General features: G+C 36.8%; 1 protein-coding gene across 1 annotated transcript in view; it reads right to left on the reverse strand.

Moving 5' to 3' along the window:
- Positions 1 to 1,952: 1,952 nt before the first annotated feature.
- The window catches only part of PTPRD (protein tyrosine phosphatase receptor type D), a 300,998-nt gene continuing 276,423 nt past the window's right edge, over positions 1,953 to 26,527 (reverse strand). Inside the window, 7 exon segments of the mRNA XM_075726637.1 lie at positions 1,953 to 2,021; positions 4,409 to 4,544; positions 10,227 to 10,381; positions 14,896 to 15,021; positions 16,010 to 16,136; positions 17,366 to 17,544; positions 18,030 to 18,315. Coding sequence (XP_075582752.1) covers positions 1,953 to 2,021; positions 4,409 to 4,544; positions 10,227 to 10,381; positions 14,896 to 15,021; positions 16,010 to 16,136; positions 17,366 to 17,544; positions 18,030 to 18,315 — 1,078 coding nt within the window.

Here is a 26,527-nt window from a genome sequence, read left to right on the forward strand (position 1 = left end):
CAACGAGAAATAGATTTTTAATTTGTGGTCTGGTCTGTTATTGGAAATATGGAAAGATAAAGGGCCTTGACTACCTACGTGTTTTGGTTTATCATTTATTACCATCCATACTTGATTAGAAACTGGAAATGCATATTTTTCAAAATTGTCTGGTACATGTCTTAAAATGTTTGAAAAGAGTAACAGAGATATGAACAAACTGAACTAAATACAAATGAAGGCTAACTTAAAGAAATGCTATTCAAAATAGGCATCAAATATAAGGCACTCTAAATGTAAAATTAAAATAAAACCCAGCATCCCCAAACAATGCTGTATGCCACAAAACATTTGATTTCACAGAGCAATGTGTGTTTGGCTTTGCCCTGTTACATACAATAAATGTAAATTATATAGCGCACACTATAGACAGTATACTATTGAATACAATTTTAAAATGTCTTAATACCTAGTATATTACAACATTCTCCCCTCCTAAAGGGATATGCACTGACCTTTCCCACATGCACACCTCCTACATTTAATAATATGATTTCTTATTGCACTATAGTGTTACAAATATTGAACCTCACTGGAAGCCTAAATCACATAATCTGTGTGTGTGTGTGCATGTGTGTGCATATGTGCGTGTGCATGTGTGTGTGTGTGTTCAAGTGGCAATGTGGATAGAAATATTATTTGGGATACAGATGATGTTCAAATATCAGTGATGTGCATTCCTCACTTCCCTGTGAAACAGAAGTTTATGGACCTTGGAAATGCAGAGATGATCAAATAGTAGTTTAATATAATTGTAGTATGCTGAAAAACTTTCTCAATGCTTCGATAAATCCAGGTATGGAAGAATTGATATGTTTATGTGTATGTGTGTGAATATCTACCTATGTGTGTCTCTGTAACTATACAGAGAGTTAGACAAGGGTAGACAGTAATACATACATATACTTACATATATAGAAAGAGAGGGTGTGGGTGTGCATGTGCATATGTGTGTGTGTGTGTGTGTGTTAGCAGCATCTTTATACTTTGCGCCTCCCTGTTGATTCCAAAAGAAACCAAAAAATCCCATTTTGATTTAACTGATTACAATGAATATTTTCTTAAAGAAAAATAAAACAAACAAAACTGTAAAAGTAATATCTAACAAGACTGTGGTACTGTAGATAAATACAGGACTGCACAAAAATGTGCAAATTTTCAAATTATTTAACATTTCTACAGCACGATATTACAGATAACAGTTCTACAGCTTAAAAAAATCTACAGTTTTTAAACAAAAAGATTAACAGTTATGCAACCTTTTCTTTAATTCACTTCATTGAATGATAAACTCTTGTTAAAAAAAGGAAAAAGTTTACACAGTTAAAAATGAAGCACAGGTCAGCAGTATCTTTACAATACTAAAAAACTAAATCAAGGACTTTCTTTTTAAACATTCCCACATTTCCCCTAAAGTGTTATGATGAGCAGTATGATGGGAAGGGGTGATGTTGAAGTAAAGAGTCCGCTTTGTTTGAGAAGCCAGGACTCAACCTTTTAACAAACATCTTGCACTGAACTGCAGTTCTCTCAAAATTCCTCTTTGCAAAAGCATGCAATCCTGAACAAGATGATCATTCTCTCTGATTAATTTCCTCTTCCCTTTAACTTCAACCTATGTCGAACCCTTGAGGTATCTGTAAATGAGATCCTTCAGACGCCTCAGTGGTCAGGATTCTTTTATTATGGTTAGGTTATTAAACTGTGAATTCTTGGTCCACATGGAATAGGGTTTTTTTGTTGTTTTTGTTTTACATATCCCCATTACTTTTGTTTGTTTGTTTTTTATTTTATATATCCCCAATAATCGCTCCTTAGCTAAGAGTTAAGAAGTACTTCTAAAGCACATCGTATGGCTCAGAAGCGGCTCTCTGGATCTGAAAGGGCCTGCAATAAAAATCCATGATGGGTTTTTATGTTGCATAGTGATCAAAGCTGCCCAGATATTCCAGTGCGGCTCGATAGCAGAACTGGTATTGATCCTGGAGAAAGAAAGATAGAAAAGAGAAGCATCAAAAAGCCAGCTTATTGGTTGGTTTCTCTTTTCTTTCAACTAAGAGTGAATACTTTGTGGCTACAGACAAATATACCACAGAGGCATCCACAGTTCAGCAATATTCTCTTGCTGACATCAACAGAAAACCAGTCTGAGTTAGAACAGATGAAGATAGACACTCATTAAATGCAATAACATTTCCCACAGAATGCAGCTTCTTTTTGTGCAGAGACTATATACCCACCTATTGACAGTTTGTTATTCTGGATTAATATAACATCAGCATAAAGCTGATGTTATGTGAACATGCTAAGATGCTTTTCCCCCATGTATTTGAAAATGAATAGCAAAATATGCAATTAACTCTATAGTAGATGCAACACACTAAGTGACAAAATCCATCACAGCCTTAATATGGAATGCTATATGGAAAACCACCAGGTTAAAAATCATGTTAAGGAAGCAAAAGGAATCCCAACCTTTCAGTAACACAGGCTTTGATGAAGATGTGAAGATAACTTAGCCTGTGGCAAGAAATGGCCTAAGAGAGAAATATGCAGCTAAAACAGCTGATTAACATGAAACAGAATGTATGTATTTCAACCTACACCTGGAAGCAGAAAAAAGTTCAGTGTGGTGAGAGATTTGCTTACACCTGTGGTGAATCCAACATTTGGCATTTCATGTTATTCTCACCCCCACACAATTGTCCTTTTGCACTTTTACATAATATTGCACTCATAGTAAAATGCCACATCTGTGTACTCATTTGCAACTGCCACTCAGAGTTTAAATGTTAAAGGAAAAAAAAAAAGAAAAGAAATTGCTTCTGAAAGCCATCCAAAGTACCAAGACAGTCTGCTTATTTATCTGATAGTGCTATGTGGTAACCCCACACGGGTTATACTTGTTAAGATCACAATTAGAATTCTTTTGGACACCAGGAAACTCATCAGATATTTGCTTCAATGTAGTAGCATGATCACTAATAGTTCTCTTCTGCTTCCTGTTGGAACGGTGGGAGAATGCATTAGACATATGCCTAAATTTTAAGTGTATATGTGGTCCACAAGTGCTTTGTTGAATAAGGATTAGATTTCCTGGCAGTTTATACTACTAAATGAGAGATTTGTTTCCCACAGAATTCTGAAAAAGTGAGTACACAACATGTCTACTTTCAGCAGGGGGGATGAAGGGTAGCATAGAGAAATAAAGTAGGAGGGAGAATATATTGCATAGATGAAGTCTGTATTTGTCAGGTAGGCTCCAAGAAGCATGGTTTTTCTGTATACTGTAGTTATTTCTTGGAACCAAAATGACAGAAAGCAGTCATTTTTCATTTTATTTATCCAGAAGAAGATGGTAATGGAAAAGAAATGGAATTAAGTCTTCAGTTTGGTGACAGTGATTTACTTGGCTAACTGACAAGATTAAAAATAAGTATCTTTATTTTTCATTTAATTTTTTATGAGGTTGTCTTCTTAAAAATAAGGCAACCCAGGCTTTTATTAAACAAGTTCAATTTTCTTGTGGGAAATGGCAAACTCTAGAGAACCATTTTAAATTTCACAGACTGTAATTTAAAGGGCAGTGTCAATCAAATTATACCAAATAAATATATGACCTAAAATGTTTCCCTTCTCTTGCCCTTTTGCTTGGTTCTCCTAACCTATTGGCTCTGGCTTAGTTCAAGTCTCCTGTTCAGAAATTTAAGTAGAAATTAAGCACAACTGAAAATGTTTAAGTATTCTTTATGACATGACACAGTTCCAAGCACCCAGGCCCAGGAAATCAGTTGCTACTGCTTATCCCTTTCCTTATTTCTCCATGGCACACTTGCTAGCACAGAAATTATTTACACTATAGTTTTCCTGAACGCTGAATTTACCATTATGATATTCAGGCCAAGCAGCCACTTGCTTGGTGACACGAAGTCAAGAAAACCATGAAAATAATACAGTGTCAGTCTGAAGCCATGAACAACATTTTGCTCCTGGAACAAAAAAAAAATTGGTGGATCCACCTGCAGAAACAATTTGCCTCCTGCTTTATTACCATACATTTCTGCCAGGAAACAAAGGTTCAAATAAAAATGGGTAATACTTCTTGGAAAATGGTTTTCCTCAACTACCATAATTTAGCATCCACTACTGAAATAATTTTCTCCTTCCCCAACCTGCAGTGCCTACTGCTATAACAGGAAATAGTCCTTGAAGTACCTTTATAGCATATTTTACACTATAGTCATGTAGTCACTATATGACTTAAGATATAAAATGTAACATTTTATACAGTCTATATCTGTGCAATTTTTGGCTGCGGAAATACCCCTTCTTTTCCATCACCATCGTATATGGATACTGTTTTGCTCACCTCTGTCTGTACCATGGCTGGCCGCTGTGTCCTTAACATTTTGACAGTCTGGAAGATATCTACAACACCTTCATATCTCATTCTTTCTAACACAATGCTCAGGGTTATGAATACTCCAGTCCTTCCAACACCCGCACTGTTGCAATAAAAGGAAAAAAAAAGGAAGGAAAAGAGGAATGTTAACTGACAGTTAATGCTGAAAGAATTGGCTGACAAATTATCTGTGGTTACAACACATCATATGTGTACAAGTTTCTATATGGAGAAAGGCTCACTAAGCAAAATTCCACAGCAAACTACCACATTGCACTGGGAAGAATAATTGTGCTCAAGCAAACTTCACATGCTGCTAAGTACATCCTGACTCTCCAGTCTTCATTCCAAAGTGGCTTGGTTTGTTCATCCAGAAATACAGTAACCAGTGCATGGTGAAAGCAAATGAGAACATTTGTTGCCAATGACCTATGCTGGAATTGACAAGAGAAAAACGTCCCAAAAGGTATTTTACTGTTTGCTCTATTTTAGCTTGTTCATGTTTATGCCCTGTTTTGCACATCTTCAGTGTGTTAGTTTATCTTCTACTTTGAATTAGTCAGTGGATTTTCAATGAATACTGAAATTCATAGCATCATGGAATAGTTTGGGTTTGAAGGGACCTTGAAAGGTCATCTAGTCCACGCCCCCTTCAATAAGCAGGGACATCTCCAACTAGATCAGGTTGCTCAGAGCCCTGTCCAGCCTGACCTGGAATGTTTCCAGGGATGGGGAATCTAGCACCTCTCTGGGCAACCTGTTCCAGTGTTTCACCACCCTCACTGTAAAAAACTGTCTTCCTTATATCTAGTCTAAATCTACCCTATTTTAGTTTAAAAGCACTACCCCTTGTCCTATCGCAACAGGCCCTACTAAAAAGTTTGTCCCCAATTTTCTTCTAAGCCCCCTTTAAGTATTGAAAGGATGCTATAAGGTCTCCCCGGAGCCTTCTCTTCTCCAGGCTGAACAACCCTAACTCTCCCAACCTTTCTTCATGGGAGAGGTGTTCCATCCCTCTGATCATTTTTGTGGCCCTCCTCTGGACCTGCTCCAACAGGTCCAAGTCTTTTCTGTGCTGAGGGCTCCAGAGCTGGACATAGTACTCTAGGTGGGGTCCCACCAGAGCAGAGCAGAGTGGCAGAATCACTTGACCTGCTGGCCACGCTTCTTTTGATGCAGCCCAGGACATGGTTGGCCTTCTGCGCTGCAAGCATACATTGTCGGCTCCTGTCCAGCTTTTCATCCACCAGTATCCCCAAGTCCTTCTTCGCAGAGCTGCTCTCAATCCATTCATCCCCTAGTCTATATTGATACTATATCGATATATTGCCCCATCCCAGGTGCAGGACCTTGCACTTGGCCTTGTTGAACCTCATGAGGTCCACACAGGTCCACTTCTCAAGCTTGTCCAGGTCCCTCTGGATGGCATCCTGTCCCTCAGGTATGTCAACTGCACCACTCAGCTTGATGTTGTCTGCAAACTTGCTGATGGTGCACTCGATCCCACTGCCTATGTTGTTGATAAAGATATTTAACAGTACTGGTCCCAATACGAACCCTTGAGGGACACCGCTTGTCACCAGTCTCCATGTGAACACTGAGCCATTGACCACGACCCTCTGGATGTGACCATCCAGCCAATTCCTCATCCACTGAAGATTCCACCCATCAAATCCATATCTCTCCAATTTAGAGAGAAGGATGTTGTCATGGATCATGTCAAAGGCCTTACAGAAGGCCAGACAGATGACATCAGTAGCTCTTCCATTGTCCACTAATATAGTCACTCTACCATAGAAGGCCATTATGTTGGTCAGGCAGGACTTGCCCTTGGTGAAGCCATGCTGACCATCTTGAATCACCTCCCTGTCCCCCATGTGCCTTAGCTTCTAGGAGGATCTGTTCCATGATCTTCCCAGGCACAGAGGTGAGGCCAACAGGTCGCTTGTTCCCAGGATCCTCTTTTCTACCCTTTTTAAAAATAGGTGCAATGTTCCCCCACCAGGAACTTCACCTGACTGTCATGACTTTTCAAATACCACGGACAGTGGCTTGTCAACTAAATCAGCCAAATTGTTCATACACACTACAGTTTAAATAATGGATACACAAAAATCTTAAGATACAGCTTTTATTCAAGTCTGGCAGTCTGGATCTTTAGCTTTCTAATGCTGATATGCATATACCATGTCTGTCTACATTAGTTTGAAATGCCTTCTTTGAATATGTGGCCTGTTTGCTCTCTGTTCTGTCTTTGGTTTCTGTTATTAGCTAAAACCCCCAGGAAGTGATATAAATTCCTGTAATCAATAGAGCCAATAGTTGTCAGTTACTAAAATTAAACACTTAATTCATGAGGATCACTCTTGGACAAACAGACCGGTAACTACACAGAAAAAAAGATTTTCCATGGCTGAACTCATATGGGTGGAAATTAAGCACCCCATCATCTCACTGTTGATGCTAATACTTTCACAAGGTTTTCTCCAGTCAGATAGACTTGGGAAGCTGGAGATTTATGACACCTATTCACCAGACAGGAGAGTGGAAGAACATGAACAGCAGGGAAAGACTGAAGAACTCTGACCGTTGATATGGACTGTGACAGAGATCCAGTGAATTCACAAGACTAGTGCAGAAACAGAATTGTATGATGGTATTTTAGTGTTTGGTCTAGATCAGCGCACTTCTAGGGCTATTAAATACACGTGATTGGATTTAGCAATTTTGCATAACCTGTGTGCCTTCGGAGAGCTGAAGCCAAAGCACAACTGAGACACAACTTGACAAAATATGCTCTCAGTGCTGTTTTACCTGTATGTGATGACAATAGTCCTGAACATCTAGAGCAACTGGAATGTAAGGTCTCCTTTCCCTGATGAGGTAAATTAGAAAGCTAATATTTAAGAAACATGCTGAAAAAATCCTGGAAAAATACTGTTGGAACCTGCTTGGACTCCATGTAGCTGATGACAGTGTGATCTAAACCAAGTAGCCCAGAAAGTCACCAGCAGTGTGAAGACAAATTACCATTTTCTATTCTCCTTTCTGCTGTTCCTGCTCAACCATTTAAAGATATGTGTACAACAAAAAATGTATGACTTTTCTAAATACGTATGAGGACTTCTAGCCTCACACATCAGTCAAATATTTATTACTTTAAAAAAACTACTCAGGACTCTTTAATTCAGCAAAAGGAGGGAATTAATTTGTTGTCTTGTGTTCTTAAGAAATGAACAAGTATCTGGAGAAGCTACTTAATGAGGAAGACAGACTAATATGGAAAGATCTCAATGCTTGCAAATCCTAACTAGCCATCAAGTGTAATATTTTGGTAAAGTCTGTGGGAAACTGACCCTGTTGCCCTGAAAGTGGCAAGCATATTTTAACATTGTAGCACTTCCTATTAGAAGATGCTTAGAATTTCCAAAGAGTGATGGAAGTCCACATAAGTACTAGTAGCATTTTGATGATAGCTTATTTCTTTCAGTACAAGTCAAAGAGCAAACTGAGTTCTACCACGACATTTAATGAAGCAATGTGACATATGTTTGAAACAATCCTGAATTTAGTAAATAGTGAAGGCACTACTTCATGATGTAGTATGATTCACCAAAGTTTAAACAGTTAGAAACCAAAGTTAGGATACTTTAATGAGACATGAGGAAGTATTGATATTTTTGTAAGAGAGAAGAGTTTGTAGTTAAAAATACAACTTGAATGCACGCTGGGAAAGGGTGGTCTTCCTTACTCTCCAGCTAAAAGCTGGAATAACAAGACTATAAATACTTAAAATTGGTTGAAGTGAAAATTTTGCTTCAAGGTGAACAGGCTTTTGCTCTTTTAACTAGTTTTAATTAACTGCCTGATGAGATTAGAAATTTTTAAATTGGGGCACACCGATCTATTTGTAAAAATGCCAGAGAAAGAGAACATTTTAAAATTGTGGGTGGCAGAGGTTTACCGTGTAACAGAGAAAGCAAACTTGTGAAAAATGTGTAGAGTGGGAAGGAAACCTCAGGGAAGTGGCACTAGGGGAGTCTGTCATTTGAAGAATTTCTCCGTACAAACTGAAGGCATTATTACAATAATTCCACAAAGACTAGGAAAGTGCAGGTACCCAGGGATCTTGTGCTTCCTGAAAGAAACAAACAAACTTACTAATCTGCTAGGGACATTTCCTATTCCTGTAAGTTAACTAACATTGGTAACGATTATTAGTATTACCAATCTCTAGATTGTTGTTACAATGATGATAAGACATTTAAAGACCAAACCATGATGAATTATACTGGATTTGACTTTGTTTCTACCAAAGTCAATGGTAGAAATCTCCATAATTTCAGCATGAAAGATCACACCCATTTGGAAGGGATGCATAACCTACTGCAAGCAGTATTTCATTGCAGTCACAAGTGGACAAGTTTGTGTGGTACAAAGAACTTAGAAGAATACCATCACATTGCTTTCTTACATATGCTTGCATAAAGGCATAAATACTGCTCATTACTCCTCTGCTCTCAAAACTCATTAATGTCAGGAAGAATAAGGCCTGTTCTTATCACAGTTGTTCCTCATTTTCCCTTGCCAAATGAATCCCAAACACTGCTTTGCAATGCTGTTCTCCTTAGCAGGCCATAAAAATTTTTAGGCACACGAAAAACGTAGGATTCAAGTAGTCCAATACATTTATCTTGTCAGCCTTTCAGATTAGGGGAGCATAAGGAAACTATTAAAATAAACACACTGGTCTTTTAACAACTTATGGTTGCTCCTGGCTTTGGAAGGACAAGAATCTCTCTCCCTCTGTACATTCATGTGCTCTAGTAAACTTGTTCAATTTGTCTTCATGCTAGTATTGGGATATTACTTGGCTTGCAGGAAGGACTTGGAACCTGTATCAGTATTTTGCATTTCTGTTATACAAATAATAACATTTCATCTACCAAAAAATAATTTAATATTGCAAAAATGCGTATCTACAATCCTAATGGAATTCATAGAAAACAATTTATTAAATAAGGGATAAAAGATAAAGATATTATTTTTGGCCATCTGCTATAGACTCTAGAATACTGTAGAGAAAATAAATAAAAAATACAGGAATATTAAAAAAGCCCACCCTGGATTATTCCTACACACCATGCAATCTGTTTTCATGTGTATATCAATTGTAAAGGAACTGGGGGAAGTCATCACATTCAAAAAATGGGCATTATATTCTGAAGTTAGAACTCACCAATCCAAACCTCAGTGATTTTTTGACAGGCAACGTTTCTAAACACCGTTTTGCATTCCATTCCCTTTCTTGAGATAGCTACCATCTTTATTTTCCTCCTCTTGATTGCTACTAATGTGCTACTGAGGTGTAACTAGCTTGTTTACAGCTAGTAATTCCCACCAATATAACAGCCTCACTTTTAATTACCAGTGGAAAAAAAAAATCAGATATAGCAGCCTGTGATAAGGGCCTTCCTACCACTTTCTGCGTGTAGCATTGACCAGATTGTTTCTACCCTGCATTAGAGACATTTTCAAGTGAAGAAAAAATCACGTGTTTCCACACATTTCAGAAGAAACTTTTCTGTGTAAATGGGATATCGCAGAACAGTTCCTGTTTTGTAAAGCAGTCCTGTGTGTTCCTTTTTAGATCTCCTACCTGACCTCATTTGCTGATAGTTCATCTATGAAATTCCATTTACATACACACCTTCACTGCAATCAGCAACCAACTTTAGAAAAAACAAATCTGCATATGAGTTACTTTGTGGCTTTGTTTACTTACCTGCAGTGAACAGAAATTGGTCCATCCTGACCAAACTGCTCTTTTGTTTTATGCACTTGGCCTATGAAGTCAATAAATCCTTCTCCAGACTTTGGCACTCCTTGTTCTGGCCAGTCAGTGAACTGGAACTGCCTCACTGTTCGGGACTGGCCATCCTTTAACAAAAGACACAAATAATGTATTCCAAAAGCATGTTCCAGCAGCTGGAAGTCAGTCAGCCAACAACCAGAAAGACAATCACAACACAAGGACATTGAGAGGAGGTGGGGAATAGCTAAGATCACGTTTATGAAGACTTTCAATCACAGTACTGGCTGGTTCTTTTGGACACATTGGCTCAGAAGTGCAATTTCACTAACAACGTTGCATAGATTCCCTTCTGCACTGGATAGGAGAGTTGTTTGACATTCTGCTTGTGTAAAAAGTGAGGCTAAAGACATAAGAATCTCACCAGGTTATACGTTTTTTTTAGTAAGTTATAGTTTGAATCCTGAGGACTACAAATTCCTTTAAATACAGAACAGGTAGAATAAGGCCATCCAATCTGACTCTCCATTTCCTAGATACGCTTGTCTACTGTATGGCAGGAATATCTTCACTGATAAGACTTGCTTAGTCATTGCCCTCTTTGCAGATATCTTTAATAGCATGGTGCTTTCTACGAGGTGGACATTTGCCTGGAAGAAGATATGCTGAGACAAGCCAGCTGTTTAACAAACCATAAACTCCCTTTAATCATCATAATTTAATTCACTCACAGCTTGGACTCAGTCAAAAATTGGGAAGAAGGGCTTCGACTCTCAAAACAAGTCGGCTGAAGCTGTTCATTCCCTTTGGTTAGGAATACTGAAACGACTGATTAAAACTCCAGAATGCTGCAGAATGGTTATTTTTATAATGAAGTCACTGGAAGTATTAAACGCCAACTGCTGTATGCCTATTTAATATGTAAACAGTCAGGACAGATAAACAGAAAAAATACAATACAAATGGATGAAGTAAATTTGTTCTGAATTTTCAAACATTGTTCTTGTTGATTTTGACACTGTCAATCTGCACAGCTGAAATATTTAAAAGCATGGGCATAAAAGCATGGGCGCATGAGCCACTCATGTGAACTAGTGTCTCCAGACATGTTGTTTCCTAAGCATCCACCATCCCATGTCTTCAAAATGCATCTTCTACGAAGTGAAACTCATGAAAGATTGAAATGATTATAGGAGATCCCCCCCAAAATGCAACAAGTTATGCCGGAAGCAAGAACAATCTTTTTTTTTTTTTTTCCTCTACCACAAGCACTCAGCTATTACAGACCTTTGAAATGAAATAGAATTGATTTAAAAATAACCAAAGGAAAACCCAATACTTTGCTTTTATGTTTCCTTTGGTACTGGAGGGTTTTGCCTCCCATGTCTCAGATGAGTAAGGAAAACAGAAAATGGGTGTGTGTGCCAGCCACTGCTCCATGAGAGGACACACATACACTTCTTTGACTTATTATCTCTTATATTCCCACTAGACTACTGTGAAAATGTAGTAGTCTATTTCTGTGGATCATTTTTGACCACTTAAAAAAAAAAATCTGTTTGAAAAAATTTATCCAATTTTATTTCTTGTGGGCATCAGCACAAAGAACTAAATATTTCCTACCAAAATGGCATTTTGTTAATGCAGACTTGTCTCATAATGGTCTTTGTAATCCCATTTTCCTCCAAGAAGACATAATGAAATTGCATCCTTCAGATAGCCTTAAGCACAGGACATTAATTAATCAAGAAGACAAAACAATACGTTGATTCCCTCCAAAATAAACTCCCATTCTTCTAAATAACGAAAAAAACCCTTAAGTCTGACTCACTTGCAACATGTTGGTTAAAGAGATGGAAGCTTTTCAGTAATTTCTCACCCTGATAGGAATTACGCTAGAATAACAGTAACATTTCAGGGGTAGCAAAGTTAAGAAAAATGGTCCTTTACTTAAGCCTAGGCTGTCACTGGGAAGACCACAAATGTCTATGTGCAACATAGATTTAATGGTAAATACTTGCTTTTCAAGTGTGTCTAAATCAACTGAGTTGATATATTTCATGATCATAACAACCCAATAATCCAGTGGAATGCTGTAAAAACTGTTCTGATTTAGTTTTAATGGCAATAACTTCTGTTATTTAATGTTATTTAATGAGCACAGAAGTAAAGTTAGTTAGTCTGATGTTAGACTAGCAGTATAGCATACTGGGAACTGATCTGCAATTTCTTACACAGTTCCCTCTGCTACTGACATTATGAACAGTGCTGCTTTCTTTTAATGAGATGCATGCCAATAGCAGTCCAAACACAAATGCCAAATTTTATTAAAATCTTTACTTTCAAATATTGTGAGTTTGCAGTTAGTTATCAAAATACAAACTTTCAGATTCCTGCATGGAGGGCTTTTAATGTATCATCCTATTGACTGGCTGATCATTTGGATTTCTTCTTGTTCCTCACAGGGGATATTCAACCATCTTTTGATGAGGCTGTAGAATTTATAATACTCTCTTACAGCCATCACTAATAGTTTAGCCTTAAATGAGACTGCCCCAACATATTGACCTCTGGAGTTTACAGAGCAAGTGAGTATAAAGCAGTCAGAAGCAGTAGATTGAAACAATTACAGAAGTCAATTTCACCTTACAACTATTCACAGCTCAGTTTCAGAAATAACAGGGAGTTCCATACCAGACACTTGCTGCTGATACCTGCAAAGGCAGTGTGCTTCTTTCCTTGTCCCTGAGGAATAATTGGCTGGCTTGGCTCTACCAGAGCATGGATGGTATTCTAACATTACGGGTGGGTTTGGAGATAAGAGGGACAGAGTCTGGTCACAACCGCTGCAGCATTTACTCTTCTTTGAATTCAACAATTTAGTTAGATGGTCTTAATTACTGGGTGTGACAGCCATAAAAGCTTAACTACAGGAAAACTATAATGTACATTTTGGTAAGTAGTCCCCACCTCCTCCAGTAAATTTGGAAGGAGCTATAGCTTCCCAGCACATCTAGAAAATTTAAGATGGCCCTGTGAGTTTGCCAGTGAGTTGTTTAACAAAATTTGGACTACCAAGGTAAAGACATCTTTAAAAATTGAGAAGCAATGATATGTGATGGTAAAATGTCGCAACAGGACTGCCAAGGTGCACATATGCTTGGCTCTTTTTAAAAGACCTGTATTAATATCAGGTCCAATAAAAATATTTCTGGCAAATTAAATTATTCAACCCTTTCAGACTTTTTACTGGTTTGCTAGCTATAAGTAAACAGACTTTCATAAATATCCTAGTTCATTATAAACTCTTGAAAGAACTTCTTGGAATTACATACTGTTTGCAGACACTTCAACTACATCTGTGGCTTTTTGTTATCATAGTTATTTTGTGATCTGAGCTTGGTGAACTCTGTCACATAAGACCCTTTCCAGCTTCAGATGGAACAGATTTTTAATAGATGATCTATGAAAACTATCAGCATAGTTGTAGTGAAATTGGCTCTGACTGTTTGTGCTTACAAGTGTGGTTAAGGAGGGATGTTAGGAGCCTGTTCTTCTCCACTTTTGTTACGCACAAATGGGTTAGAGAAGCTATGGAGTCATGAGGTCCTTACAAGATTTCAAACAGAATGAAAATCACATCCAGTGTGTCTATAGTTTCTTTCCAAAACACAAACCTACGTCTCATTTGCCATATTAAAATGTTCATGTGCTGACTTGGTTAGTGACAATACTGTCTAGCTAATTGTCAGTAGTACCTAATTTTACTTGAAGCTAACATTAAAGCAGCAGTCTAGCTAACTATGAGAAAGTCTAATATTTTGGATGCTGACTGGCAACTCTGAGTAATCACTCATGTTATTCCTGGACAGTACAACCTGCTATTTTGCTTGAACAAATAGTATTCTACAGCACTTACAGAAATGGAGGCTGTCAGTAATTTTTCCTGCCATGCAGACTAAAGTGTTAGAAATCAAAAGTCTAAGAAATGGCAAATATATATTTAAAGTTTATGTACATTTAATCTTGTATTAGTGCTCAGTTTTGGACTCAGAAATTCAGATAAGAAACGCAGTATGAAAATGAGGATGCTAGGGTCACAGCTGCATGTATCTACTCTGCAGATATACAAGAGTGCTGAAAATACGCTATGCCAAAAATCAAATTATAATGTGCAAAGCCTGTCAAGCTTTTCTTAGAAATGCTATTTGCTCTGCAGTTTTTAAATCTCAATGTATTAACCTTCATACTCACTCAGCCTAGAGGGTGGTGCAAACCAACATACTTACAGCTGTAAGTGACAAAAAATGTCCCCAAAAATGATCAAGGGAGAAATGAAGAAAAAAGGGAAAATGGTCCTCAAATCATCTAACGTATTTCCACACAAATAGTTATTCAGAACTTTACAAAGTTGTGCTGCCCAAATGTCAGATCTGAATTAGTTAATTGTTCTTACACAAAGATTCCATTCATTTAATAATAAATTTATCTGCTTTTCATTTGTTTATTGCTTGTAGAAACTACACCCCTAGGGTTTTTCTAACAATAATACAAACTTAAAAAAAAAAGAAAGGAAAAGAAAGAAGAAATTTACAGTTTCTTTTAAACCTACGTGAACTAGTGTAATGCTATGTTAACTTACCCTTGCATCTGTAACCTTGAATTCCCGCAGAATATACTGTGGCATGTTGTATTCTGCCATTGGATCTACCACAAAATACTGATACCTGGCTGAGCGCTCTGCAGGCCAGTACTGGTGGCATTTTTCCTACAAAATAACAAAGCAAAATACATTTCCTGTTACTCCAGACCACTACCATAAACTGGTATGAAACCTTTTTCACTCAGATAAATGTAATACTCATGGAAAGTACCACGAGTGACAGGAACATGAACTGTTTGCCTTGCTGTGAACATGAAGTTCCATACCTACAATAAAAGAGATCTTCAGTATTGCATTGCAAAGGGGTTCTCTCTGGTCACTATACATCTGAACTTGTTTATACTTCTGCTCAGTTCTATTATTCATCAGTGACGAGAGCTATCCCTAGCCTAATTTTCAATACAGAACGGAATTTAAATCTTTAGCCCACCTTCAGTTTTCTTTCTTCTTCTCTGTTGAAGGAAGTCCCTGTGGCCTCAGTCAAGACTCCATCTCTCCATCCACTAGCCATGTCCTGAATCATCTCTATTCCCCAGATACATGGCCTGACTCAGATTTCACTTATCACATACCGGCTTTATCTTGACGTAATCCTGTCCCAATAGTAAACTGCTTTGTTCTTTCCATTACACAAAGCAGCACTTGAATAGTTTAGGACTGTGAACTGGGTGCTGAAACTTTAAAGTTCAGCGCTATGAACACACAGAAGACATTCAGATCTCAAAAATACCACAGTTTCTTTTAACATTGTTAAAAACAGAGACTGCAGAAGTGAAGTTTCCAAATAAGAAATCTTTGTTTTTCAATAGACAGCAATGCTCTCTCTGCATACTTTGGAATATCAACATGCAAACTCAGCTGTTGAATCTCAGTGTGACCCACAACAAAATGCCATGTCTAGCTTGTTTATTGCAACACATCTACAGATTGGAAAACCTTACACATGGTGATCAACCATGCCACCGATATTTCAAAAGGAGAAAGAACCTAAATCCTCACCTTTATCTTTAGACATTCCCATAACAATCAAATATTTTAATAAAAAATCATTATAACAAACATTTTAGTAAAGGAATATTACAGCAGTACTTACTCTGCCCATTTCTCGTAGCTTAGTGAGCATGACCACAATTGTAGAATTATGCTCCCAGAGCATTCTCCAGAAGTCTTCAGTTGTTTCTGCTAAAGGACCCTGTGTAGCTATGTAAGCTTTTTGTTGTCTATGTTGGAAAAAAAGTAAATTAAGAAAAATAATTTAATCAAAAAAGTGAATTGATACACGTGTTCTCCGTTTATATATAAACATTATCCAGAGGAAAAAATTATATACTATTAATAATAAGCACATTAAAACCTTATTACGATTGTTTAATCAAACTATGTTTTTTTTATTTTTAGAACTTTGAGAGGGAAATTACTCTGTTAATACTATGATGTATGTCTTTATCATTATTATTTAAATTTTAATGCAACTCTAATAGCTCAATTTTGTGTGCTGTAAAAAGCACTTAAGAAACACTTAGTTGTGCTGGTTCATTTTGTAGAAATAACTGTCTAACAATCTATTAAGTTCAGAAATTATAGCATCAAGCAGTTTCTTTATTAACTCCTTTTCAACAGTCTGATGCCTCCAGCAAAAGTAAGGCAGGAAGAAAATTCAGGAATGGAGTGCCCTGCATTTCCAGGCCTTAATATCCTACTAGTGGAAGCCAGCAGCAAGCTGTTGCTTATAAGATGATAACCAGTTTATGTTGTTCTTGCTTCTTTCAATCAACAGAAACACCTTTGTGGGTGACAGTGGAGATGAAGGTTGTTTCCAATTATAAGCAGAGGCTTAGAAGATGATCTCTGTGGATACGGATACTCAGGTACACCTAAACTGCCTTAGGGAAACTATACCGCTTCTCCTTCATGCCTTTTTCTACCAGCTGCTTAAGTCAGCTGAGGGCATAGTGCTCTGTGTTGTCATGAAGATGCTGGTGGGCTACGCAACTGTTTATGTATAAAATGCTTTTGGCGGCTAGGTTTAGTCTTAATCAGTGTTCCAAGATCACAGGTTATCACCTTGACACAGAGAATGTGTCTCCTGTTTGTTATTTCTATGTATCTTTTTAACAGAATAGTTGTGAAGAAATAGATTCCAGATCATGCATGTGCTTAAAATTTCAGTAACTTTCAGCATGTAAAACACACTGGGAGTTCTCAATGGTTTAAAGGTAGGTAAAAATACAACGTTTAAAATCCTACGCCATTTACAGAATTTTCCTGTATTGCATGGGTGAAATTCTAAATCTTTTATTAATATTTAAAAAAACACCCAAACATGGCATGCACAGATAGTAAACAATACTAAATTTCAATACTAAATTTTGTTATTTTCAATGTAATTACATAAATAATCTTGCAAACTTTTAAAACAGTCCACATGAGAACACATCAACATTAGTACCTGTATCCATCAATGAAACTGGCATTAATATAATCAGAGCCTTCTACTCCTCGGATTGGCTGCAAGCATACCCTTGTAGACTCATATGGCATAATATTGACAAGGCGATTTTTGAATTTATTACATGGAAGATTGGCACTGATGAATCTTGAAGTGTGAGCCTTAGAGCTAGCAAGACGCTGTTGAAAATAAATTAAAAGAATTAAGGCCAGGTATAACAAAACCAAATGACACTATCAGATTTGATGATCTTTGCTCATTATCCATTAATGAATAATTTTAATTTCAGATCCTTACTTTTCCATATTCTATTGCATTACCTAAATATTTGTAAAGCTTCTTCTAACACATTATAGAAGTTTAATGTCTGCTCCATTAATGCCTATAGACAAATTTGGGTATTAAACTGTTATGCAAACACACATTTCAAGCTATTGAAACAATAAAGGAACAGCAGGGTTAAAACATCCTCACTGAATGGTGCTTGTCTGGACACCAACTGAGGATAGAATTGTACATTTTACAAAGTATTGTCTTCCTAATTTCAAATTTTAGTCTGCTGATGTCTTATCTTTTGATTACTGGAAATAACTGGTGGAGGACAGAGCAGCATTAAGTGTTACACTGTTTGTTTTTGGTTCCCCACATCATAAAATCCCAGTACCTTAAATTCCAGTTCCATTCCTGTGACATTCTCGCCTGTTTCTATCTGTGTCAGCTTCTGGATATATGCATACAGGTTTCTGGCTGGCACTTCGGTATTTCCACATGTCACTGCTTCCAGCAGTGCATCATGGATAAAGATGTATTGGTCCTCAGTTTGAACCATGTAATTCCTCTGTGCTCTCATTAGAGTTACGTGGCCATAAATATCTACAGTCTTTTCATGCTTTATTCTCTCTAACATGGCATCTATCACAATGAAACAGCCAGTCCTGCCGACTCCAGCACTAAAAAAAATGAACACAGGAGGGAAAACATGAAGGACTATTTCATGCATTGTGCTTACTCTTATGGCATTCAAGTTTTAAACTTCCGTAACACTGATTTGAACAGCACATTTTTCTGAATATGAACATCAGCTTTTATGAAAGAGGTTGGTGCCCTGAAATAAGTAAACTCCTTTAATACTCATTACAAGCAATTGAGAATGCAGAATGCTTTTGTATGAGATCTTTGCAACTTGCAGTTTCAGGCTTGACGATAATAGAAATAAAACACTTTGCAACATGTTCTGGAAATACATGTTCTTAAAGATGGAAATTACTGGAGATGATGAATCCTTTAAGAATTCAAGGTTTATTTGTAGCATGATTTCTAACTCATTAAACATTCTGTTGTTGCTATCCTGTTTACAGAGGTGAATTTATTGGCAAACAATAATGTTACAGAAAATGAGTCTTACATATTTCTATCGTGATATGGAGGTAAACTTTCTATCCCTCTCCCAACTCCTAAATGGGTTCCTATTAACATAGTTTGTTCTGTCCTCTTGTCTTTCACTTAGCCAGGCCATACTGTTATTTTTTGCAATGCAGAGCCATGCCTAGTTAGCTGTGCTAGCTGTAGTCTGGGGAAATACCCAGCTGGCCACTTCAGTGTCTGTCTTGCATCTCTAGGATAATACAGGAAAGATCTGGCATGGCCAGAACCTGGACAAGGATGGTCAGTCATCACATTATTTCACAGGACAGATTATAAAAGGACTAAAATATGCTTAAAGACAAAGCTTGAAATCACAGCATTGAATTCATGTCCAGACTGGGTGAGCAATATTTTTCAGGCAGAGGCAAAGTTAGTGTTTCCACACAGGTTCTGAGTTAAGTCAGCTGTTGATTTTAGGCAGGAGCTGAAGTCACAGCAATCCTGTGGAGGCCAAAGAAACTACTACATCTTAGCTCTCTGCACAGTAAGGGATTCTCAGGAACAACTCAACTAGAAAGTTGCTTTCCCTTCTTTGGTGGGGCTTGAGGGTAGAAGACGACATGGGTCAGCTACTGTGAGCTTGGCACAGGAATAAACCTTGATCATGAAATATTCAGCTGGATCTAAGAGAATTAAACCTGTCTCAGTAATTGACCTACTTAACAGCAGTTTATTTTTATGATACCTGCTGTCAAAATGTGCCAGACTTTCAACGATTTTCAGTCATTCCCTCCCTGTCTTAAAAGTGTTGTCTATTACATGCATGGGCTAGCTTTAGAAACTCCTGAGGACAATGTTATGCAATCAGGAGAGGAAGAAGAGACTTGCAGTTCTCACCTTGATGTGATTACTAGTAGTCATATATGATCCTTTATTACACATTTGGCATAATTGGACAGGAATGATGTAGAAGGAATATGAAAAAGACTACAGAATACACAAGACCAGAAAATACACTGAAGGTCTGAATATCCAACTTGCGAGCTAAATGGAAACTTATTTCCTAAAATCTCTGTAGGAATTCTTTTATGGAGATGTTTGGACATCAGCTGTACTGAATCAAATTTTCATGTAGATGACTTTTTGCAGCCACGTATATGACTGAAATTTATGAAGTTTTGTTTCAACTATTTGCATACATGTAGCTATATAAAGCACAAGTGTAAAATATAATGTTTTTGTATATCATTTTTATATCTGGGATCACATCATGTCTGTGACAATGAATGATAGTTTCTGGCCTTCTAAATGCTTAACTGTTTTCAGTTAGTGCCATCAAATGCAGTACTTAGTATAGTAAGCAACAGTTCATAAACCCTCAAGACATTGACATTGTCTAAGTCAACGATATTTAAGAACTCCACAAACTGCCCTTTTTTGCAAAGAGATAGAAATAAAAATAATTGCAGCCCAGCTTGTAGTGGACAATTATATAAAAAACAATATCTTCTAACAGTTCCTATATTTTCATGAGATATTAAATATCACAAGTCCATCCTGAAATTGATAGTTAAGGGTAAACCTTTATTTCTTGCATGATGCTTTAAGAATCTTTGCCAGTTACCAGCAAAATTAATTTACTTACAACGAAATCAGAAAGAGGTACAGAGCAGAAAGATATTTTAGTCTCACACTAGGTAAGTGTCATGGTTTAACCCCAGTCAGCAAGTAAGCACCACACAGCCACCCACTCACCCCCCATACCTGCACCCCTTGTGGGATGGGGGAGAGAATCAGAAAAAAAAAGTAAAACCCATGAGTGGAGATAAAGGCAGTTTAATAGGACAGCAGAGGAAGAGAAAGTAATAATAATAATAATGATAAAAGAATATACAAAACAAGTGATGAACAATGCAATTGCTCACTACCCACTAACCAATGTTCAGCCAGTTCCGAAGCAGTGATTGCTGCCCCATGGCCAACTCCCCCCACTTTATATACTGAGCATGATGTCATATGGTATGGAATAGCCCTTTGGTCAGGTTGGGTCAGCTGTCCTGGCTGTGCCTCCTCCCAGCTTCTTGTGCACCTGGCAGAGCATGGGAAGCTGAAAAGTCCTTGACTAGCATAAGCAGTACTCAGCAACAACTAAAACACCAGTGAGTTATCAGCATTCTTCTCCTACTAAATCCAAACCACAGCACTATGCCTGCTACTAGGAAGAAAATTAACTCTATCCCAGCTGAAACCAGGACAGTAAGTTTTGTTTTTAAGATTCCATATTTACATATTGTTAATCATGTATTCTTCTGACCAGTTACTCTTCCCAGAAGCAGATCCCCTTCAAACAGCTGAGGACTTCGGCTAACAGACCAAATGCATCAATCTCAACTTTCTGAGATGCCACTCTGACAAGAATTAATCAATATTCTGAGCCTAAGAAAACTTACCAATCAATGATATTGATCAATGGGAGTTGTAGAGAAAGAAAATATACAGACAAATGGAATGATGGCTATCCTAGGTAAGTGGGAGTTCATTTAACTTGTATAACAAAAGCTCTGCATTCCAGGAAACCTTAGTGACCTTAACGTTGGTAACAATAATGGAGAAAAACTAAAAAAAAGTCTCACTATTGCTTTTTTTTTTTTTTTTTTTTGATTGCAAAGAAATCACCACAAGCACCACAAGTAGGTAGAAGTGGCACTTTGGGACATGGTTTAGTGGGCATGGTGGTGTTGGGTTGATGATTGGACTGATGATCTTAGAGATCCTTTCCAACATTAATGATTCCTTGTTTTTACTTTCATTAAAAAATAACCCAGCCACCAAGCCAGAAAACATGAAATTATTACTCGAGCCTTAATTGGTTTAGTGGTGGACTTGGTAGTGTTAGGTTAATGGTTGGACTTGATGATCTTAAGGGTCTTTTCCAACCAAAATGATTCTAAGTAGCACACATTTGTATGTCAGATTGGTTTATACAAAGTTTTAATCCATTCCTTAAATGATACCTCTTCACATTCAGTTTGTATCAACCTAACAAGTGCTAGCGCAGTGAGAAAGAAGAAGGTTTCACAGTGCAGATGTTCTCAGTACTTTAGAATACAGTTCTCTTTCTTATCATGTATTAATGAATTAATGTTCCAGCATGTTGGTTATAACTGTATATGTAATTTTTCAGATCAAACATTAAAAGGTTCAGTAATACCTACAGACCACAACTGCAAAATTCCAAGCCAGTTAAAAGCTTGCATTTTCAGCTGGAACAAGTAATTTTCATTTCTTCTCTTCACACCTTGTATTATCATTTATGTATTTATTCTTCCCATAAGCAAACGCAAAGATAAATAGTTATTAGCATACTGTGCCACAGAAGATATTTGCTAGTTTACAGGTTTATGCAGTGGTTGTGAAGATCATGACATCAGACCAAAACACATTACTATGCACCAATGTTTTCATGATAAAGACGGAGGGGCTGACACACTGCATTTATTGAGGCATTTGGCGCCACTGGTCTCCCGACACACTCCTCTCCAGATCATTTTATCCAGCAAGATATTTTACTACCTTAAGCTGTTCAGGACATTCCAACTCTGCCAATTATAAATGACCCATGCGTCTACCAGACTACCCTTTTTGGTTTCCAGATAAAAATGGAACCAATGCTATAAATATTTTAACTTTCTCTTTGCCCCCACATACCTTCTAGCTCCAAACTGCAATAGCAAGAAACTATCCTGTCTTTATCCCCTGTTTCTCCTTCTCTTCTGCTATCATACGGACTTCTTAATATGGTACTGATACACTGCTGGGAAGCCATGCAGTTTGAATACTCACTTATATGACACTGGAACATAAAAAAAAAAAAAAAAAAAAAATTCCTATCTACTTTCTCCTAACGATGATAATTCAGCTAATGAGAATAATTTCACAAATTATTTCACTTTCTTGTCCTTTTGGTTTGCATCTTTTGGTATTACTGTAAAACTTAGAATTTAGAAAAAAACATTCTATTATTTCAGCTAGTGAAAGATACTGTTACGTTTACAAGCTGAAAACCTAAGCAATCTATTAAATAGGCATGCCTACCAGGAAACTGTTATGGCTTCAAATATTACCATTTATCCTATTATAACATTTGTTTTCAATTTCTAAAAACATGACTGACTCACTCCCATGAGCTGAAACATGTTTAATGTCCTGTGATGCAATACAGCTGTAATTCACAAAAAGAAAAATTAAGAGGCATAAGGGGGCCATTCCACATTAAAATCACTGTACGGATGTGTTAAAGGTTGGCTTTTGTGATTAATTTGTAGCTGTTTAAATGATGACCCTTTACTGATACTTCAGTGATTTGGCAAAGGAAGGTAGTGTAATTGCCAGTATTCACAGATCATTTAATTGGAAGCAAAGACAGTAAAATAGGGACCAAAAATAATTTAGGACATTTTTGACTCATATCAAGGGAAAATTTTATTGAATATTACAGTTTCAGATTGAATGAAGCTTGCTTTTATGAACTGAAAGTACATAAAATTGCTTGTGATGTGGGAAACATATAAAAATGCCTGGATTTTATTGAGGAACTTCATATGATTAATTAGATTCCAATCCCATAGAAATTCTGTAGTAGTTCTGACAAGGGCAATATTTAGATTATTTTGTCCCTTTCCTCTTAGAAAATTAGAACACAGTTGAAAATCACCCCCCTGCCCAGGAATCAGCAAAGCAAGCCCCTTATGAAACCACTGAACATCCTTTTGAAGGGATACATCTGACTGAAGTAGCATGAAGACCTTGTGCAAAGAGGTAAATTTAAATTTTGTTTTAAAAGAGATACCGGACTGTTTCATGAATTCTGGTACTGGCTTATAAGAACCCTTTGAGAATTGATCTGCAAGTGCACAATGACTTTTTTTTATTTCTCACTGTGGTTATGATTGGATACTAGCAATCAAGTATTGTATACAACACATTTTTAGGTGTAATGCTTCACCGAACAAATGACTTTAGCCATTGAGTTTTCTTCACCTCTATGCTATGCATGGAGGCAACCATATTTGCCATTAAAGTCATATAAAGCTTAAAATGAACAAGGGAAGAAAAAAATCAGAAAACAGGAAGATTTCACTAGAAGTAGATAAAGCTCATTCTACAGCTCCCCAGAATTTTCATAGATAGCTGGCAAAAGCATAGGAGGCTCACAAATCAAAAATCAGCCTTAGATCTTTCTTCCTTTACTGAGCTTTATGAAGATTTTCCTTTCCGTCTGTACATTCTCAAAATTCTACCACTACCATAAATTCTTCAAATATAACTGCCCCAGATTTAAGCCCATTTTTTTGTAATATGCAATTGCAGAAGTGTAATAATGTTCAGGAAGTAAAGCTGTTCTTCATCTAATCCTGGGTTCAGCTCTGGAGAGATCAAGCACAAGAAGCTGTTTTACCAGATTGTATCATGAACACAAACAAACAAACTCTCAAATATTAAAGCACACAGAATCAAAACTCTAACAAATTTCTCTAACAAATCCCATGTACAGGGAATAATTGTTTATTAAAATAATTTTAAAAGCAGAGTTTTCTATGCAGGATAAAAATGTAGCATTAGTAATGTTCAACAAAACAAAACAAAAACGTTTTAAGACACACTTAAGGACATTCCATTACAGCAGTTCAAATCCTCTCACCAGACTTTAAACTCAGGTCTGTAATGAGTCAGAACTTTACAGAAAAGCAGAAGGATTCCTATATAGCGTCAAAGCAATACAGGAATGTAGTTGTGGAAGTGCGTAAAGTAAAGAACAATTCCACTAACTGATAGCTCACAAGTATTAGAAATAATTTACGTGTTAGCAGTGGAAGAAAATGTACCATGTTGCACTACGAAAGTAAAAGATATATAAGTAGTTCATTAAAGTAATGGAGTGAAGAAAAATAACATCTGAAACTACAAATATTACAGCCACAGGTAACTTCTGAGCATGCTTTTAAAATGCGACAGCCATTTACTTGAAGTTACATTTTTGCACTGCAATTAGATTTAGGAGGTTTCTGTGGAACTGATTGGAAGGATTTTGTGTGATACCTTTATTCACTCTCACACTCATTCATTCACTCACCACCCTGTGAATCCACTATTTACTGAAGGATTCTGTAAAGTTTCCCAGTAATGCCATTTTAAGGCCATTTTGCATGCCAAAGGGCTGCCCTTGCATTCACCTTCACGACAAGCCATGTGGCCCATCTCAAGAATGGTAGAGAAATCATAAGGTTGAAGAAACATATCACAGAGGATGACAATGCATGAAGCAGAGGTTAATCAAATTAGATAACTCAGTGTGGAGCAGAGAAGACTCAAGAGAAAGGGAGATATGAAGGAAGGGCATAAAACCATGCGTTACGTGGAGGAGATGAAAAGGAAATGACTATCCATTTTTTGCTTGTAACACAAGAAATAGGATCATGAGATGAAATTATGAGACAGAGAATTTAAAACAAACAGGAAGTAGTTTTTCATGTAGTACATAATTAAATTGTGAAACTCTTTGTTGCAGAATACCATGGATACCAAAAAGAAATTCATGAAGGAAAGGATCCATTAACGGTTATTAACCAACAAGTTAGACACAACTTCTTCTACAGAAATCCTTTTATTAGACTTTTGCTGGAATTTGGGTAGGCACTCTAAGAAAACAACATTCTAGATGTCCTGGGAGAGAAGCTTAAATGCACTGTCTAAATTTGGTGTCATGGTCCCACATACTTAAAGAAAACACAAGCATTCCAACCCCCCATCTACTAATCAGATCATCTAGACCTCTTCTTTTCAATCAACGCTTCTGCCTTTGGGTAACTGACACTTCTAGGAACTATGCCATTGAAAAGGGACAGCACTATTTCTGATCCTTGCTTTTTCTTCCTTAAAAGGGACAGAATATCACAGAGTACTTCTGCTTGCTTCTTTCCTGAAATCATGAACTGTTGGTAAAAAAAAAAGATCTCTTATTGTTCTGCTTTTGAGAGGGAATATAGCAGAAATTATACAACATGACAACTGAAAAGTTCATCGACCCTATTTCATACCACTTTTTCTTACTTCGGTTTCCCTTCAGAGTTGATTGTGGATTTTATATAGCAATACATGCCATGATCCTGCTTTTCGTAGAGGATTTTTATATATATACCTTGCTGTAAATCACTATATCACCTGATTTCTTCAATTACTCAGACATATAAAGAAAAGAAATTAGAATAAACTGTATTTCTTTCTACTGTTTTATCTGTGCACAAGGATTTACTGTGATTTTTTATTTAAAAATTAATCCAGTTCTCAGATATCCTCGTTTTCCTACTTCTCTAAATACAATCTTATATATTCAGTGTACTGCACTCTGTATTTAGCATCAATGAGTAACTATCTTAGATATCTCTTCTCTGTAAGATTTGTTGAGTTTCAGTGTATATTTTTCATTCTTTGTACTGTACAATGGATTCACAAAGCATTCTTGTCATTATGTATTCCACTAAAGAAAGATCTAAAATTTACTGAAAAAGAGTTTAGTGAAATGGAGTTTAGAAAAATAATGTATTTTGAGTTTAATTTTAAAACCACATCTTACTGTGACTCGTTACCTTCAATTAAAGACAGATCTATGCATGAACAGCTGTAGTAAATACAGAAAATGATACTTCTGGGTAATTTATGAGAGGAAGTACACTGTGATCCTATCATCAATAAATAAAAATGAAGATTACAGCACAGCAAAGAAGTGAATGAGCAGAA

This window comes from Pelecanus crispus, chromosome Z (assembly GCF_030463565.1).
Source record: "Pelecanus crispus isolate bPelCri1 chromosome Z, bPelCri1.pri, whole genome shotgun sequence".
NCBI classification, from domain to species: Eukaryota; Metazoa; Chordata; class Aves; order Pelecaniformes; family Pelecanidae; genus Pelecanus; species Pelecanus crispus.